The 17,058-nt window shown below is 35.3% G+C and overlaps 1 protein-coding gene across 1 annotated transcript in view; it reads right to left on the reverse strand.

The window, feature by feature from the left end:
- Nucleotides 1–14,239, reverse strand: part of TNFSF8 (TNF superfamily member 8) — a 36,283-nt gene extending 22,044 nt beyond the window's left edge. The window contains exons 1-2 of the mRNA XM_003757072.4: nt 14,001–14,239; nt 2,316–2,358 (exon numbers count right to left, since the gene is read on the reverse strand). Coding sequence (XP_003757120.1) covers nt 2,316–2,358; nt 14,001–14,198 — 241 coding nt within the window. The 5' untranslated portion in view covers nt 14,199–14,239. The remainder of the gene's footprint in view (nt 1–2,315; nt 2,359–14,000) is intronic.
- Nucleotides 14,240–17,058: the final 2,819 nt, after the last annotated feature.

Below are 17,058 nucleotides of genomic sequence, written 5' to 3' on the forward strand. Positions count from 1 at the left end.
CATTTTCTGTCTCTAAGATTCTATATGCAGCATTACTTAGTGGGTAGACAAAACTTGGGAGATTTGATTTCAAACGATTCCTTAGATATTTACTAGCTGTATTAAGCTGGTCAAGTTATTCACATTTTATGATCCTCACTTCAATTAGAGAGTTGGGTCAAATAAACTCTTAAGGTTTAATTTGTGATCCTATGGCCCCTCTCTGCTTTTTATATACTTTATATATTATTTATATAATTATTATATCTTTGCATTATGTTAGCATTATATACTTTAAGATCCTTTCCATAGCTTTCTATAATCTGTGTTCTGATGTATTTATTTAAGGTTTTTTCCATCTCTAATATAGCTTGCTCTGGGGTTACTTTTGGCTCTCATAGTCTAAGAAACCCATCAGTTCTCATAGTCTATTATCTGATATTCTATGCTTTAAGGCATTGGTGTTAAACATGAGGCTGCCCACAACATTCCCAACAGCAGCCCAAGCAAAAATTTGAGATGTAGATAATGTTAATATGTGGTTTTCTTAGTTAATATGACACATTCAGTGATCCTTATGTATGTTTTACTATCCCCATCTCTTTTTTGAGTTTTTACTAGAGATTTAAGTTTTCTTTGACCTCTTGTATTCTTTTCTTCTAAGTAGTATGCCGTTGCCTGGGGACAGGGTTGGATTCTATTGGGACACAGAAAATCCTTTCACTGCATATTTGGCTTCTGCTTTCTGTGGTTTTCCTGTAATGATGGTTCATCACATTTCATCATATTTTTTCTTTTTTTCATATGAACAAAAACTTCCTTACCTCAGTGGAGGTGCTCAAGATTTGCTGTTTCTGAGTATTGTGTGGGCAGAAAATTTACATCAGTGTGAAGGTCTAGAGTTCCCTAAAGGGTTTTACGTCTGTTCCCTGGCATTCCCAATAATGATGTTCTGCTTTGAAAAGAGACATAGCAAGATCTAATAATAAGCTCACCATAGTGGGTTCCATTTGAGTGGTAAATCCCCTCTCTTCTCAGGTTTGCAAATAGGACAATTCATTACATATACTTTTCTTGAATAAAACTGTAGTGGAAGATGGATGTGCTTTTATTTTGTTCTGGATTGTTCTTTGGTTTTTTTCCTCCCTTAGTACATAGAGAAAACCTTCTTGGAGTTTAATATTTAAGTGGGATACTTGCTCATCCATGTATCAGTGGGATTTCTTGGGCCAAGAACTGGCTATAACTGATTTAAAAATACAAAAAGCCGTGGGGCAAAAAATAAGTGGAATTTAAATCACCTTGTAGAAACACAGAGTTTGCATATTGAGGTGAGAACTGGTCTAGGAATAAGGAGTGCTAGGTGTGAGTCTCTTGCACTATTATGAATGTATTAAGCTATCTAATCTTTCTTGGTCTTGGTTTTTTAATTTATAAAATTGGATTAACAGTATTTCCTTATTTCAAAAGGTTGCTGTGAGTTTAAAATGAAATGATAGATATAAAATACTAAATGTTACCTGTAACTATTTTTATCTTTCTTTTGCAAAGGAGAGACAGGTTTGTCCTTATGCTGTTGAATTTGTATTCTGGAAGAATTGCTATGTTAGATATGATAAATTTGCATTGACTACCCCAAAGGACTTCTGGACACTGGTAGAGGAATAGTTTCCTTAACAGAAGAGTGTTTGGACTAAGTCAACATTACTCAAGTATCCTCTGGTCATTGGGCCCTGTTATTTTATTATCTTTGGCAGAACAATGAAGCTGATGAGATTTGATTTTGGTACTTTCCCATATTTCTCCTCCTGGTCCTTGACCCCTCTATCCAGGGTGCCCCACTACAATATTCCACCTGCTCATCATATTTGGTCTCTATCTCCATTTTGTATATTTGTAATTATTTATATATTATCTAGTCCTTTAGACTTTGATTTTGCTTTGAACATCTAACAACTTGCTATTGAATAAACTTTCATTCTACACCTCTGAGTATTAGCATTTGTGTTTTAACAGTTGGTATATGAAGAAAGTATCTTTTTTTGCAGAAGAGGAAAGTGAGACTTTTAGAGTTGAAGTGACATGATTAGAAGTGGCAAAATCAGGACTCAAAACCTCTATTTTATGACTATAAATTCGATCTTTTCACTAGAAATGGCTGTTTATTAGTGGGAGTTCTTACTCTTTGGCCCCTCAAGTCCCACCCCAAGCATAGTAGGCCAACCAGAATATGGTTTTGTTGAAGATTTTCACTTTTTCTACTCTGACAGTCAAGCAACAAAGTTTTATAACAAGTCAAGAAACTGAAACATTCATTATTAATTTCAAAGTCTTACCTCCTACAAGGCGAAAACTGTCAGATGGCTGAGGGATGGGTTCCTGAAGGAACAAAAAGAAGCCAGGAATGAAGGATGTCATTCAAACTTAATATTACTTGCTTCTTTTAAAGTACTATATCTTTCTTCAAATGTGTTTTTTCTTCCTGATATGAATCCTTTAATTGTCCAAAATATGAGTATATTCCAATCAGGACCTGATCAGTCCGAAATCTATTATGTTAGGCTGTCCCTCCTGGCTACCACTAATGTCCTTCACTGTTGCCTCCCTGCGTTTCAGAGGTGATTGTGAGGTTAAAGATGCTGAGTTAATGGGACACAAACTCTGATAAATTGGCAAGGATCTGAATGTAGGCAGAGCTGTTATGAGCAATTTTGGGACTTAGGCCAGGCAATAGAAAATATCCCCTAGGCCTGCAATGCCCTCAAATCGATTTTGTAATTTATATTATAAAGATATTACAAGAAATAATTAAGACAAATTCCGTTGAGCAAGAAAGTTGACCCCCAAGACTTTGATCCTGTAACAGACACCTTAGGATACCAACCCAAAGGGAGAAAGTTCAGTTCTTCACAGTGAGAGGAAACCTTTATCATCAAACCCTCATGGGAGTCTTGAGGACACTAAACATTGGACCTCTAGGGTAAATAGGGCTGAGTTGGATAAGGAAGGAACTTACTTGGGGTGTGGATGCTAAGAGGGTATATGTGTGTAAAGGATAAGTGGTAGCTTCCAATTTTACTTGCTAATTCTTGCTAAAGATAACAGTTTTTTTCCCCCGAGGTACTTAAATTAATGTAAGTGCCATCAAAATGAAAAAAAAAAAATTAAACTGCTACACTCTTTGAAAATTATTAAGTTTTGTACTCTAAAATTGGTAAAAATCAAGCCCCACTCACTTATGACTACAGGCTCATCTGTGCTAATGATCAGCAGAGCCGTATTTAAGGAGGCTTGTCACTAGCAATGTAGACATTAGATTAAAACTTTGCTAACTCTTAAAGAATTCACAGAATCACACACACACTCAAAAAACCCCCTCAGAATTGGAAGTAATTTCAGGAACTATGTAGTCTAACCCTTATCTGAGCAGGAATTTCTTCTTTAAATCCCTAAGAAGGCATCTAGCTTCTATAGGAAAATTTCTGATTTAGAGGAACTCACTGTAATTCATTTTACATTTGAATAGCAAACACCCAGATTCTCATTCTGATATCTTGAAAGATCCAATTTTTGATGAATGTGGATTCTCCTATTAACAATGCAGACTGTGACTTAGCAAGGACATTGACAAACTGGAGAATGGCCAGAGGAATTTTTTTCTCCTTGCTTCAAGCTTAAATCAGTTTTTCTACAACTCAACTTCTGGTTCAGTATTTAGTTCTGCCATCTGGACCCAAGCAGAATTAATAGAATCTCTCTTTGCCCTGATAGCCCTTCAAATACTGAAAGACAACCGTCACATACTGTTGCCCTACCTCTACCCTTACCACTATGGCATTCTTTTCTTTTCCTCTGATATTTACAATCTGCATAGCCTTGGACTTTGCCTCCTCATCCTCGTTTTTCTCATATGCAAAATGAAGAGCTTAGACTAAATGCCCTTTAAGATCATTTTCCAGCCCTAGATCTATAACCTTATGAATACAAAATGTTCCCACTTCCTTCAATTTTATAGGATCATACACCTAAAACCAGAAAGGACATTTATAAATTTCTTCATCATCCTCATCACTTTCCTTTGTCTGTGCTCCAATTTAACATCTTTACGAAGTTATGGGTTTCACTACTAGAGGGAATTAAGCATATGTTTTGACCCATATGGATCAAAACCTGAATTTCAAATTGAAAATCCTATAAAGTGCTTCCTGTATGAGATTCATTAATAAGAGATATAAAAACTTTTTTTGGTTGAATTAAGCATTGGTAAGGGAAAGTTTGGGATTTAGAATCTGAGGTTGTCATTCTTAGTTCTTGAAAGGAAATGAAGCAAAGAATTTTCAGGTGGTATTTCCCAGAAGGAGGAGGTATTTGGGAAAAAAGGGATTTGACTGTAGAATTTATACAGCTCTTTTACTTTCCTTGACCATGCTACTTAGCCATTCCCTGTCCATGATGATATCTAAACACAGTTAAAAATGATTAGAAAAGACTAAAAGTAAAACATTTTATTTACCTATTTGAAGCGCTGTCCTATGGAATAAGGAGCTGGCTTGTTCCAGTATGTAGCTCCAATACATAGAATTAGTATTATTAGTGAGTAAGTTATAGGTCTACCATATAAAAGGATGGTCTTTTTAAAAAAAAAAATCAAAGATATTCTGTAATGCAACATACTGCTTCAAGAGATAGTAAGTTTCTGTCCTAAATGCTGTGAAAAAGGAAAGGCTTAAGAATTCTCATCAACACAGTGATCAACCCTAATTTCAGAGGACTAATAACAAAAGAATGCTACCTATCTTCTGACAGCAGGGGAAGGTCTAACTATGGGTAATAAGACATACTTTTTTGGACATGACCAATGGAGGATTTATTTTGTTTGATTGTGTATATTTGTTATAAGTGTTTCATTTTTGTTATCTTTTTTTTAATTTTCAAATAAGGGGGCTTGAGGAGAGGAAAAATGCTTGTTAAGTATACATCTATATACACACATATATGTAATATAATTATGGTTATGATTTCATAAGTTCTTCCTTCAGAACCTTAGTTTCCTCCTCCCTAAAATATAGGCAGGAGACAAAAATGTAAACTAGATAACCTTAGATTCTTAGAGAGTCTATAATTTTATGAGCTAACTTTACCAACTGATATATTTCTTTTTGGAAGTCTTTAGAAGCAACAAGCAGATTATGTTATAAGTAAATGACACTTCGTTTTTATTAGTGCATTGGAGTAGGTAGACAGTGAATGAAATTCTAGCTAATTCTGAGCACAATAAGTTAACTTCTTATTTAGCTACTCTATATCCTATCATTCTGTCAGAACCCTGCTCTTTCAAAGATGGTAGTTTGTACTCTGATAAATTATTCATTTTTAAGGTGCTAATATTTGAGAAAGTAAACCTAATTCAATTCCCAAAGGCCTACTATATATCTAATATGAACAGGACACTTGTAGGACGGGATTAATCTATTATCCCTCTTAAACCTGTTTGCTTTTGAATAAGGAAGGGCTTTTTGGAGGTACAGTCTTAAACAGCTATATGTGGTTTTGTGGAAAGTTCTTAGAAGGAATCATAGGATGCACAACTCTGTCACTGATTCACTTATAAGGCAAATTGATAACACCTCAAATCCAGCCCAGCTCTAAATCATAAGGTTCTGGTGTCTCTTTGTCCACAGATAAGATAAAGCATTTTGACTAGATAATCTCCAAAGGCCTTTCCAGCTCTGACAAATCTATGTTTTGTGTTTTGATATTTTATAATCTAAGTTTTGCTCTAATTCTAACATTTTGTGATTCAAGTTGTTTTCATCAAAATAAAGTAAAAATAAACAAAAGAAAAAAATTTAAAATGAAGTAAAAAAAAATCTCCCAGTCTCTTAAGGACTTTCATTCATTGTTGCAGATGTATGACCTGATTCTACAGAATTCCCTTTCATATAGTGTTGTAAGGAAGGAAAGGAAGGAAATCACAATCACAAGTTCTGAGTTTAAATTATAATTATTCAATTGTTTTGGTCATGTTCAACTCCCCATTTGGAGTTTTCTTAGCAAAGATACTGGAGTGTTTTACCATTTCCTTTTCCAGCTCATTTTACAGATGAAGAAACTGAGGATTTAATGACTTGTTCAGGATCATATACCTAATGAGTATTTGAGGCCAGTTTTAAACTCAGATCTACCTGACTCTAGACAGGGTGCTACCTAACTCACATTTTTATAGCATTTAAAGGTACTATGAAATAGGCAGTGTGCAATGTGAATATTCTCATTCTTATTTTATAGATGAAGAAACTGAGGCTCAAAGAGGTTTGAATGGCTCTCTCAGGGTCATGCAGCATTTTCAGATTCAGACATCCAGATTCCTAACTCCACTTTTTTCTCCCCATAACTTAATGACTAAGCTGACTCATCCCTTCTCTGGACCTTAGTTTACTCTGAAAAATGAAGTAATGGGCTAGCATAAAGATGTTGTCAATGTCACCATACAATGCTTTTTTCCACCATCTTTATGAGAAGAGCAAATAGAGAATTTTGGAATTTTACTCTGATGGCTAATTTTATTAGAGCATGGTTGTTGACTCATTATGTGTCACAGTTCAAAGAACATATAATTTGTAACTGAGTCAATTTCTTTAAGTGCTCCCATTCTTCCTCTTTTGGGAGACTTAGATGGAATGAGTTAGAGTATGTACTGAAGTTTTTGAAGGTAGAGGGGATCTAGACAATGCATATGACTTTGTCTCTTATCTAAAGGAATTTCTAATTGATAAAAATGAAAAGGTCAAAGACCATCCCATTCAATCTCCTGTTCTTTCAGGATCAACTGGGCCATTGGTCATCTGTTCTCATGCTGAAGATAATAACAATTCACACTTTAAGTTCTATATTAGTCCTATATAAGTCCTTACAAGAGCCTTATAAACCTGTGAAATTGTAGTGCAAGTATTCCCCACCCCCTCACCCCCAGTTTTACAGATGAACAAACAAAGCCTTAGGGAGATGATGTGATTTTCCATGATCACAGTGTAAACTTTTGAGTTAAGATCTTCAGGGAAGGAGGAAGGAAATGGGCATTTGTTAGGTACCTATTATGTGCCAGGCACATATGTAGTTTGTCAATATTACATCATCTGATCCTTACAACTATGTTGTAATATAGGAGATATTATTATCCTCATTTACAAATGAGGAAACTGAATCAGAGGTTAAATGACTTGCCCAGAGTCACTCACACAGCTTTTAAGTATCTGAGACTGGATTTGAATTCAGGACTTCCCAACTGCAGGTTCATTAATCTATCCACTGAGTCACTTAGCTACTTCTAGTATAAATGAAGGGATGAATTAAGACTTTATTTTGGTGATCGATACCCATGTTTTATCACAGTGAAGAATCCTAGAATTATGAATATCTAGAAATGGAATGAACCTTAGAACCCAACAGGTAGAATATTAGACCTACTAAAAATGAAGTAAAGCAAAACCTTTGCATTTGTCTAGTTTAACCCCCTCATTTTTTAATGAAGAAACCAAGCTCCAGAGAAAGGAGATAGTTTACCCAGGATTACAGAGTATTAGAGTCAGAGCAATCACTAGCATAGGTCACCTTTGTCTTAGTAATGTAATTCATTCACACCTTTGGACTACACAAAATGATGCTCAAAACTTATTGTATCAAGATTCCCTATATGGCTTCCTTTCGAGTGTTATTCTGAAATCTAATGCAAGACAATAGGACTGAAACTCCCAGATGGCAAACTGAGCTTTTCCCAGGGTCTCCACATAGGAAGGCAAAGCAAGGGGAAATACTTCCTCCTTCATTGCCACTATACTCCCAGACTTCTGACTGATAATACTCCAGCTTCATGTGTTGTGATTACTCCTACTTCTTCCTCCAGTCCCATAACTAGGTGGCTCTATTCCTGCAGCCTCACTCCTCAACTTCTACTTGGTGAGGCTATATTCTCTAGAAAACAGCCACTCTGAAGAAAGCCATTTTGTCCATAAGAGTCAGAGAATCTCAGTTCAAATTCTGAATCTATTACTTCCTGCCTATATGACCTTGATCCAACCATTTAAGTTCTTTAGGCCTCCATTTCCTTAATTTAAAAAGTGAAAGAGATGAACTAGATGAAGATATGTTCCAACTCTATTTCTATAGGCTTTAGTCACTTGAAAGACTTTAAAGTTACTTTTTAGTGATGTCTCTTTTTTTAGGATATAGCAGTGATACTGTAATAGTTGGCTCAATACCTCCAATTGCAGAAAGAAGCAATTAGATTCAAGTGCTTCCTCTTTTTTTTTTTTTTTTGATGAGAATTGAATCAGATTATCAGATATAACCACTGGTTATAGGAGATATCACAGGAAAAATTGACCCAATCTCTTTCCTGTTCATCCTTAGCTAATAACAATGACAAAATAACAACAACAACAATAATATTTACTTTGTCTTTTAAGGTTTATAAAGTGCTTTCTATGCATTATTTCATTTGATCATCTCAATTGTATGAGGAAGGTACAATTATTACTCCAATTTAAGAGATGAGATACTATCAAGTTTAGGTTTGTACTTTGATATGTCAGTATTATTTTTTTAGAGCCTAGTTTCTTCCAAAAAGAAAAATCTGTGTTTGGAACCCATGTTCTAACAATTGATGTTTATTCTATGTGGGATATAGTTGGTATCACTGAAAAATGTTGTGAAAATGTGATGTTAAGGAAACAGCACTGGAGCAAGAGCAGCACACCAATTATTATGAGACAGTTTGGGATCTCTGTGATGAATGAATTCAGCCCTCTGTGACCAAAGTGACTTGAATTAGTTTTGAGAGAAACCACTAGCTGGATTATACCAAAAACAAAAAAGTTGTCTAAAATCAGAATTTAAAACCCAGTCTAAATGAAAACGAGAAGACCAATACCTTTCTGCCTCTTTGCCCTATCCCCTTTAATAATAATCCTTTCTTCTTCTGGCCCAACGAAAGCCATGGAGCAAGAATAGGAAGAGCCTATCTGCATTTATAGGAGGACAATGCAGTTCTTTAGTGTATCATGACATCTCTAAGGGCACCTTAGGAACCATGTAGCAATGGGCTTCCCTTGTTCCAGACATGACCTAGCATGTATTGTCCAAGGTAAAAGCTATGTTCTCCCTGCCAGCAGCTAATGGTTGTCCATTCTTTACTCCATTCAAGTAATGTCCTAGATGATAGAAAGAAGCATAGTGATAACTTTGGCAGTGTCTTTAGAGACTATCCAGCTCATCCCTTAATTTTACAGAGAAGGAAACTGAGGCCTAGAGAAGGGAAGAGACAGCTTATTCACTAAGTTAGGAGAAAAGAACAAAGAAGTAAGAGCTCTGGGTCTGAAAATACCATATGACCCTGAGCAAACCACTTAAATCTCTTTGAGCCTCAATTTCCCTATCTATAAAATAAGAATGAGAATACTTACACTGTACACTACCAACCTCAGGGTTTTCCTCAGGAAAGTGGTAACCTTAAATGAGAATTATTATAATTTGAACTCAGGTTTCCAGACCTCTCAATGTTTCCTTCCTTAAAACACTATGTGTCTCCTTCATTAGGAGATTGGTTTCCTTCTCAGTCTTTTGCTAGTAATTGCTCTGGCTTTTTGTAATTGACTGCCTTTCTGCCAATATTTCTTTTTTTTTTCTCCAACTTAAACTTCCTGTTTATAGCAATCTCTTTCTCTGGGTCAATATCTCTGCCTCTCTCATCCTTTCCATATTTGTCTGGGTCAATCTCAATCTCCCTCCCCACCTCCTCTCCATAAACTTCTTTCTTGCAAATAGTCATACTTCTAGAAAATTAGTAGTCTTTTCCCATCATATGACCCCTCCCCATCCCTATCTAGGGATCCAGAAATAGGTGTTCAGTTCATACCAGCTGAGGACATACAAGGCAGCTTTTGGGTCCTAATTTATGAAGATCATTCCTTTTCCATGTTACATGGTGTAACATGGTATAAACTTGAATTAAAGATAAGTTAGGCTGGAGTCACTATCTACATAGCTGAGGTTAGCTCTGCTCTTGGATTCATTGTAGGGATTATATTCACTTCCACTAGTGTCTCTAGACAAAATAAAAACAAAGTCTACCTGGATAGTCATCTCTTTATCTAAGCCTCTTCTTCAAAGAGGAGAATATAGTACAATACATTTTAATACTAGTAGTCCAGTTTATGTTCATAAAATTTTTATTATATATTTTGTTTATAGGTATTCCCTGCCTTGTTCTGAATACACACCCATATATATTAATTAATGAATACGCCATTGGTCAGTTACCCATGTCTACATTTTTTTGAAAGCTTATTCAAAAACTATGATTTCAAGTTTTAATTCCTCTATATAGCTTTCCCTGAACTCTCTAGCTCATATTGCAGATTTCTCATTCCTTTGAACCCCTCAGGAAATTAGTGTGAATTTGACTCCCTATATACATTGTTGAGGGTATTGTTACCTATACACATGATTTCTACAATTAGGCATATATATAACCTATTTTTTCCTCTGTTAGTCTATAAGCCTCTGAATGAGCATTTCAAGTTTGCCAGGACTTTATTGCATTGTCCCTATAAGAGTCCTTCAGCTAAGCAGCTGCCTGACACTTCTCTGGGAAGGAAATAAAACTTTGTCCAGTCATATAATCATTTTTTTCTAATGCATTTATACTTCCAAATAGAAAAGTAAGCTTAAGGAACAGAGAGCACAAGGCTTAATTTAAAGACCTTTCTACTACTTTGCTTTCTGGGAAATAAGATAACCATACTCAGTAAATGTCTGTATTGAAGCAAATAGAAGAACTGAAGTTTACAATAGATTTGAATGAGAATTCACAATGTAGTATAAAGAATGCCATATTAGATTAGGTGACTTAAGATGTAGTTCTCTTTTTGCTATTAAATATTGTATTGATTCCTGATCTCTAATTTCTATGTCTATAAAATTATCAAGTTGAATCTTTAAGATTTCTTCCTATCCTAGCATTCCATGTCCTAAAGTCCCTTCCATCTTTAACATTCTAGATTCTAAGGTCCCTTCTTGCTCTAAAAATTAGATTCCAAGTTTCCTTCTAGTTCTTAAAATTCTACATTCTAGGGTTCTTTCCAATTCCAGCGTTCTATATTCTTACTTGATATTTTCTAAGGTCTCTTTCAGTTCTATCTTTTCAAAGTTCCTATGAATTTAGACTCTAAGCTGAGAATATTTTTCAGATTATTTATAGCTATATATCCATGATTTTTCTCCATCTTCTTCTGATTTTTTTAAAAGCCAGATTTCCTGTGTGTATAAATACACACACACACATATATATGTATATATATATACACATATGCATATATTTATACATATATATGTATATAAATGTAGTCTGTATATATACTCATGTACACATATGTATTATATGCATTGTGTATACAAACAATATATATGCACACTTGTATATGTGTGTATGTATATATGCACATGTGTATATGTATATACATACATACATATATACATACACACAGAGTGGGAAGGACGAAGGGAGGGGCAGAGAGACAGGGTCAGGAATGAAGCCACACCAGGATTATTTGGGGACATTGTCCCATTTGGATACCTATATCCCCAACTAGAAGTTCTCTCTTGAAAACTACCTGTTTGTTTACATTGTTATATGTTATAATATCTGGGATCCATTAGTAAAATATGACTGACTGTATGTATGTAATGTATGTAATCTATTGGAAAAGAACTTCTTAAGGATTGCTTCAACTTTTTGTGACTATGCTAGATGAAAATAGACATTAATTATTCCACCATTCATCAATAACTTATACAAGAAAACTGCTTTAAAAGTAAACACTAATGTGTCATTTCCTCACAGATTAGAATGTAACCTTTTTTGGGGATTGACTACATCCTTTAACAAAGCTAGATACACCAAAATCATTTATTGAAATGAGTTTTTATATCTAGCTTGGGCTTTTAACTCTCAAAAACTTACAATAATGTTTGGCCACAGGCAGTTGGTTTTTAAGAAACTTTTAGTCCTTTGTCCTGAAAGATCATGAAATATCTGGCCACTTGTATTTTATGTGCTGCGCAATAAAAGTAGAATAGTTCATAAAATTCTGAATAATTCAATAGCATTTTAATATAATAAGTGATGAACCAAGTTATGTTGACCATCCCTGTGATTTGCTTTGATTTTTAGCTTTATCAATACTAAGGAAATATATTTAGGAAGATTCTTTTACAAGAATCATGCTTTGGGCTTATAATTTGTAATTTTTTCATTCTGATTTTTCTTCTGTTGTTAATAACAACACTTACTTTATTGGCTCCTACTTTAGTGATTAGTTGCACCCCCCCATCACTTTTTTTTGTATGTATGTAATATATATATGGCTGTTTAACTTTAGCCTTTGTTGTTTCACTTACTAGCACAGTGTGTTCTGACACATAGTAGAAGCTTATTAAATGCTTGTGGATTTTATAATTCCATAATAATATTAGTAATTGTGTTTTGTACATCACAGTTTTGGAGCATACTAGGGTTTACAAATCCCTTTTCTTAAAGCCCTGTTAGTAGATAAAGCAAATATTTCTTCTCTTCAGAGAGGAGGGGAATTTCTCTTTAAATATATGTATGAGACTTGATGACCTCTAAGTTCTCTTTTGAGATTCTATGATTCCTGTTTTGTAGATGAGAAGACTGAGGCTCCAAGAAGCTAAGTAATTTGTATATGGTTACCTACATGTTAAATGTAGGAGTCTTAGTGCCTTTGATTGAAATGAAATAAAAGTTCTATACTTAGTCAGAAGATCCTGGTTATAATCCTGTTTTTTACATGATTAAGTGATTTGACCTTGGCAAGTTGTTTTTAGTATCTATCCTTCCTGTTTCATAATCTATAAAATGAGGAGATTGAACCAAGTAATCTTTAATGTCCTTTCCGGCCTGCATATTTTGAATTTCGAACATTCCATTTTTCAAAAATTTTTCTGGCTCTAACATTCTCTGTTCTAAGTAGAGGAAAACTAAAATAATTATGCCAAGGTCATTTAAGCTTTCAAGTTTCATAGTAGTAGTACCAATACATAGTATAACTTCCATTATCGCCATTGATCATTGTAATGTTTTGAAGAAGTCTTGAGGGAACATTCCACCTACTTTGTTATTGAGAAGCACTTTCTTGGGAGTAGATGAGTGGATTGGATGTCCTGGGGAAAGTGGGGGAGCTTTCAAGGATGGACCTGAAAATGAGCCTTCCAGATAGTCCCTTCTTTCTCTATGATGGTCCAATACTGGAGCATTCATGTAAAACCAGTTGTGAAGGGTGTCTTTGCCTCTCCTTCCTTATCGGTGTGACCATGGGAATCTTACTTCTCTGTCTTATAGGTTCTTATCAGTAAAGTGGTGGGGGGGGGGGAACCCAACAATATCTATGCTGCTTTTCTCACAGAGTTATTTTGGAGAAAATCCCTTAATGTGACAGAGAAATGGGAGTAATTGGAATTTTTGCCATGACAATTCACTCTTGGTTTATGTCCTTAGAAAGGAATCAACTTTTGGATTTAATATTTGGAACATTTAAATTTAATGGACTTATTTTGAACTTGAGGGCCAAGTCTTTGGAACAGAAAACAAGTAGATTATGATATTGTGTTGACTACACTCATTGCTTCCTGCCATGATATGAGTTCTGTGTTTGGACCTTTTTTAAAAAGCTGCCTTGCAACCTCACTTCTACCATGCACTTGTTGTTTGTGGGCTCTTCTCCCTTAACTTTCTGAAACATTTGAGGAAGTACCCGAAAAAATGTGCCCCAGCCAAACAAACAATTTAGCCAGAATCTGGTTCCTCTTTTCTTTCTGAGTTGTTACTATTTATCTCAAATAATTTATTGGTTTTTTTTTCAAAGAATACCTCCAGGAAGAACAAAAGCACAACAAAACACAACAAAAGTTAAGACAGGAAGAGGGAGAGGGTGCCATTGACTTACCTTCTTCTGAACTACTAAGACCATTATAGTCGCCAAAGTAAAGATGAGACACAGAGCCAGGGTGGCTGTGGTGAAATAAAAATAAGTCCGGCTAGTGGCCCTGAGCTGGCTTGTGACTGTGCCTTCAGACACATTCATGGCTGCCTCAAGAGAAGCATTCAGTTGGTGGAGGGATGTTTGCCGTGGTACAGAGGACATTCTTTATATAATCCCCCCACCTCCACCTCACACCTTATCGTCCTTGATCTGTTGAGACTCACAGGCCATCTCTGTTCCAAGTAGGATTTTCCCCCTCCATCCTGGATCATGTGACCTGGAAAAAAATCTTCACTGTTTGTCGGATGAAGAAAGATTTCTCTGGGGGCGTGATGTGAAAGGCAGCAGGCGATGGGAGAAAGAGATTCATTTTCTCGCCAAGGATTTTGTTGCTGGTCGTCCTGTGAGCTACATCGAAAGGGTCTGATGTCAGAAGGCGAGTGGGAAGCAACCTCACCCCCAGCTCTGTATGTGTGTGAAGTTGTGTGGAGTGACTTATGTTTCACTTACAGTCACCGGTGGTGGCAGCTTAGTGCTTCAGCTAATGCTTTCTTCTTCCAGAGAGTCATTTCTACACGGTGATCTCCACTTAAAAGAGTTGTCTACCTAGAAAGTCCATATCTGTTTGGGGGTCAGGAAGACTGGATTTCCCAGTGGAGAGGCTCTCGGGCAAGTTATTTCTCCTCACTGGGCCTCAGTTTCCTCATCTATAAAATGATTGGGTAGAATAAGATGGTTTCTAAGGTTCTTTTTAGGCATAAAGTTTATCCTATTACTTAAATGAATTAGTTTTACTAAAATTAATATGTCTAAAAATGAGCATCTCTCTCTTTTTATCTCCTTATATTTATGTGTCTATCATTAATCTCTATGTATATAGCTACAAGTATATATGTATAAAATAGTTATGTGTGTGTATAGCTATCTATATGACTATAATTATGCATCTATATGTATATAGCTATCTCTATCTCTATATTTGTAGAATTTCTTTTTTGAAAGGCAGTCTGGAATACTGGAGAAGAGTCTTGCATCTGGAATGAGAGGATCTGAGTTCTAATTCCACCTCTGTTATGCTGTGTGATCTTGGATAAATCACTGAATCTCTCTGAATCTCAGTATCCTCAGTTGAAAAATGAGATGGATTGACTAAATATTTTCTAAAATCCCTTTCAGTTTCCAATCTATAAAAAGGAATAGAAAAGACCTTCTGAGACTTTTGGAAGAATAAGAAGGGGTGTCCTGTGTTCAACATTACTGAGTCAGAAGATATGAGTTCTAGGTATTGCTCATTTACTAATTTGCTATGAGTCAATCCCTTTTCTTCTCTGGGACTTAGTTTCCCCATTTACAAAGTGAAGGGATTAGATTAATTGATATCTAAAATCTAGTCTAATTATGAAATTCTATTAGAGTTCTACAAAATATTTCTAGGTTTAGATTAAGTCTAATGTTCTAGAATAATGTCTCAACAAATATTATTGGCCAATAAACTAGCTGACAACATCTCAACAAATACCATTGGTTAGTAAACTAGCTAATCGAAAAGTCACCCAAACAAATCTGTCTGGAGTTTTTGAATCTCTAGAGGGAGTCTGCTATTAACCAGATTAAGTAGCAATACTGTCACATTTTTCTTTACTTAATGAGGCCTGTGAATACCAGTTAGTACTTGCCACACTGGCATGACAAAGGAATGACATGACAAATACCCATGTAATTAATGTCCTTTTGCCAGATAATGCAGAAATAGCCCCGATACTTCACTGGGCAAAGAATGTTTTACTCAGTTATAATACAGGGATTATGAATTCTTTTTGTGTCATGGGCCTTTCTCTTTGGCAGTCTGATGAAGCCTATGGGCTCCTTTTTAGAATAATATTATTTAAATGCAGAAAACAAATTACATAGGATTACAAAGGAAACCAATTATATTGAAGTACAATTGTCCAACATTAAAAAAGAAGCCTGCCTAAGTTCATGGTCCTCAGGTTAAGAACAACTAATACTTCCATGGAGTTGATATATGATCAATGTTTCATGGAGAATGTACTTCTGTCTACCTCAGATTGTTCTAGAAGCTTATAGCTTATATTCTTTTCTTCTTTATTGATGTGAACAAAAGGAGTCACTTGACACATTCATTATACTAGGATACTCATATTTTGAAAATAAACTGCAATTAGCTAAAATAGCATTATTTAAACTTTGGAATTCCATTTTCCACACTTCATTGCCGAATTTCAAATGTATATGAAATTAAATTTTAGGTTAGGTAAATATCAGGTATCGATGTAGGGCAGATTTGGACCGTTAGTTTTGGATTTTCTTCCAATCAATCAACTGAGACTCTTGAGTTTTTCTATTCCTAGAATTACATTAAGAATTAGAATAATTGCCTGATAGTTTCAAATATGGCTTAGTGATATATTGTTTCCATCACCTCCTCTCTATTCCATTTCCAGGTGATTTTGTCTAGAGAATACCTAGAGGTGTTACTACTTTTCCAAGGTCTAATCAGAGGCTTAAACCCAATTTTGATTAAGAGTTCACATTTCCTTCATTTGAATTTTGGACTGGCCCCTGAAATTCCTTTGGTGTAAGTAACTCTAGTAAGGAGCTCTTTCTTCTCAGACAAGCCCTTTCTCTGCAATTTAAGACTCTTCCAAAGGTGTCTGTAAATAATAGGATCATTTGTCAGGCTGGACTTGAATCTGGGGCTTTTTGATATGGAGGTTGGCTCTCCATGATGCTATGTTGACTCTCATATTTCTGTAGCATTTCAAAGGGGTATTTCTATAGCATTTCAAGGGGTAGCTAGATGGTGCAGGTAGATTTAACACTGCCTTGGGAGTTAGGACTTGAATTCAAACCTGGCCTCAGACAATTACTAGTTATGTGATCCTGGGCAAGTGATTTAACCACAATTGCATTCAAAAGTATATAGTATATAATATGTATACATATATATATATACACCTACATATCAATACTTATTATATATACATATTAAACACATATA

The sequence above is a fragment of the Sarcophilus harrisii genome, chromosome 2, assembly GCF_902635505.1.
Source record: "Sarcophilus harrisii chromosome 2, mSarHar1.11, whole genome shotgun sequence".
Lineage (NCBI taxonomy): Eukaryota > Metazoa > Chordata > Mammalia > Dasyuromorphia > Dasyuridae > Sarcophilus > Sarcophilus harrisii.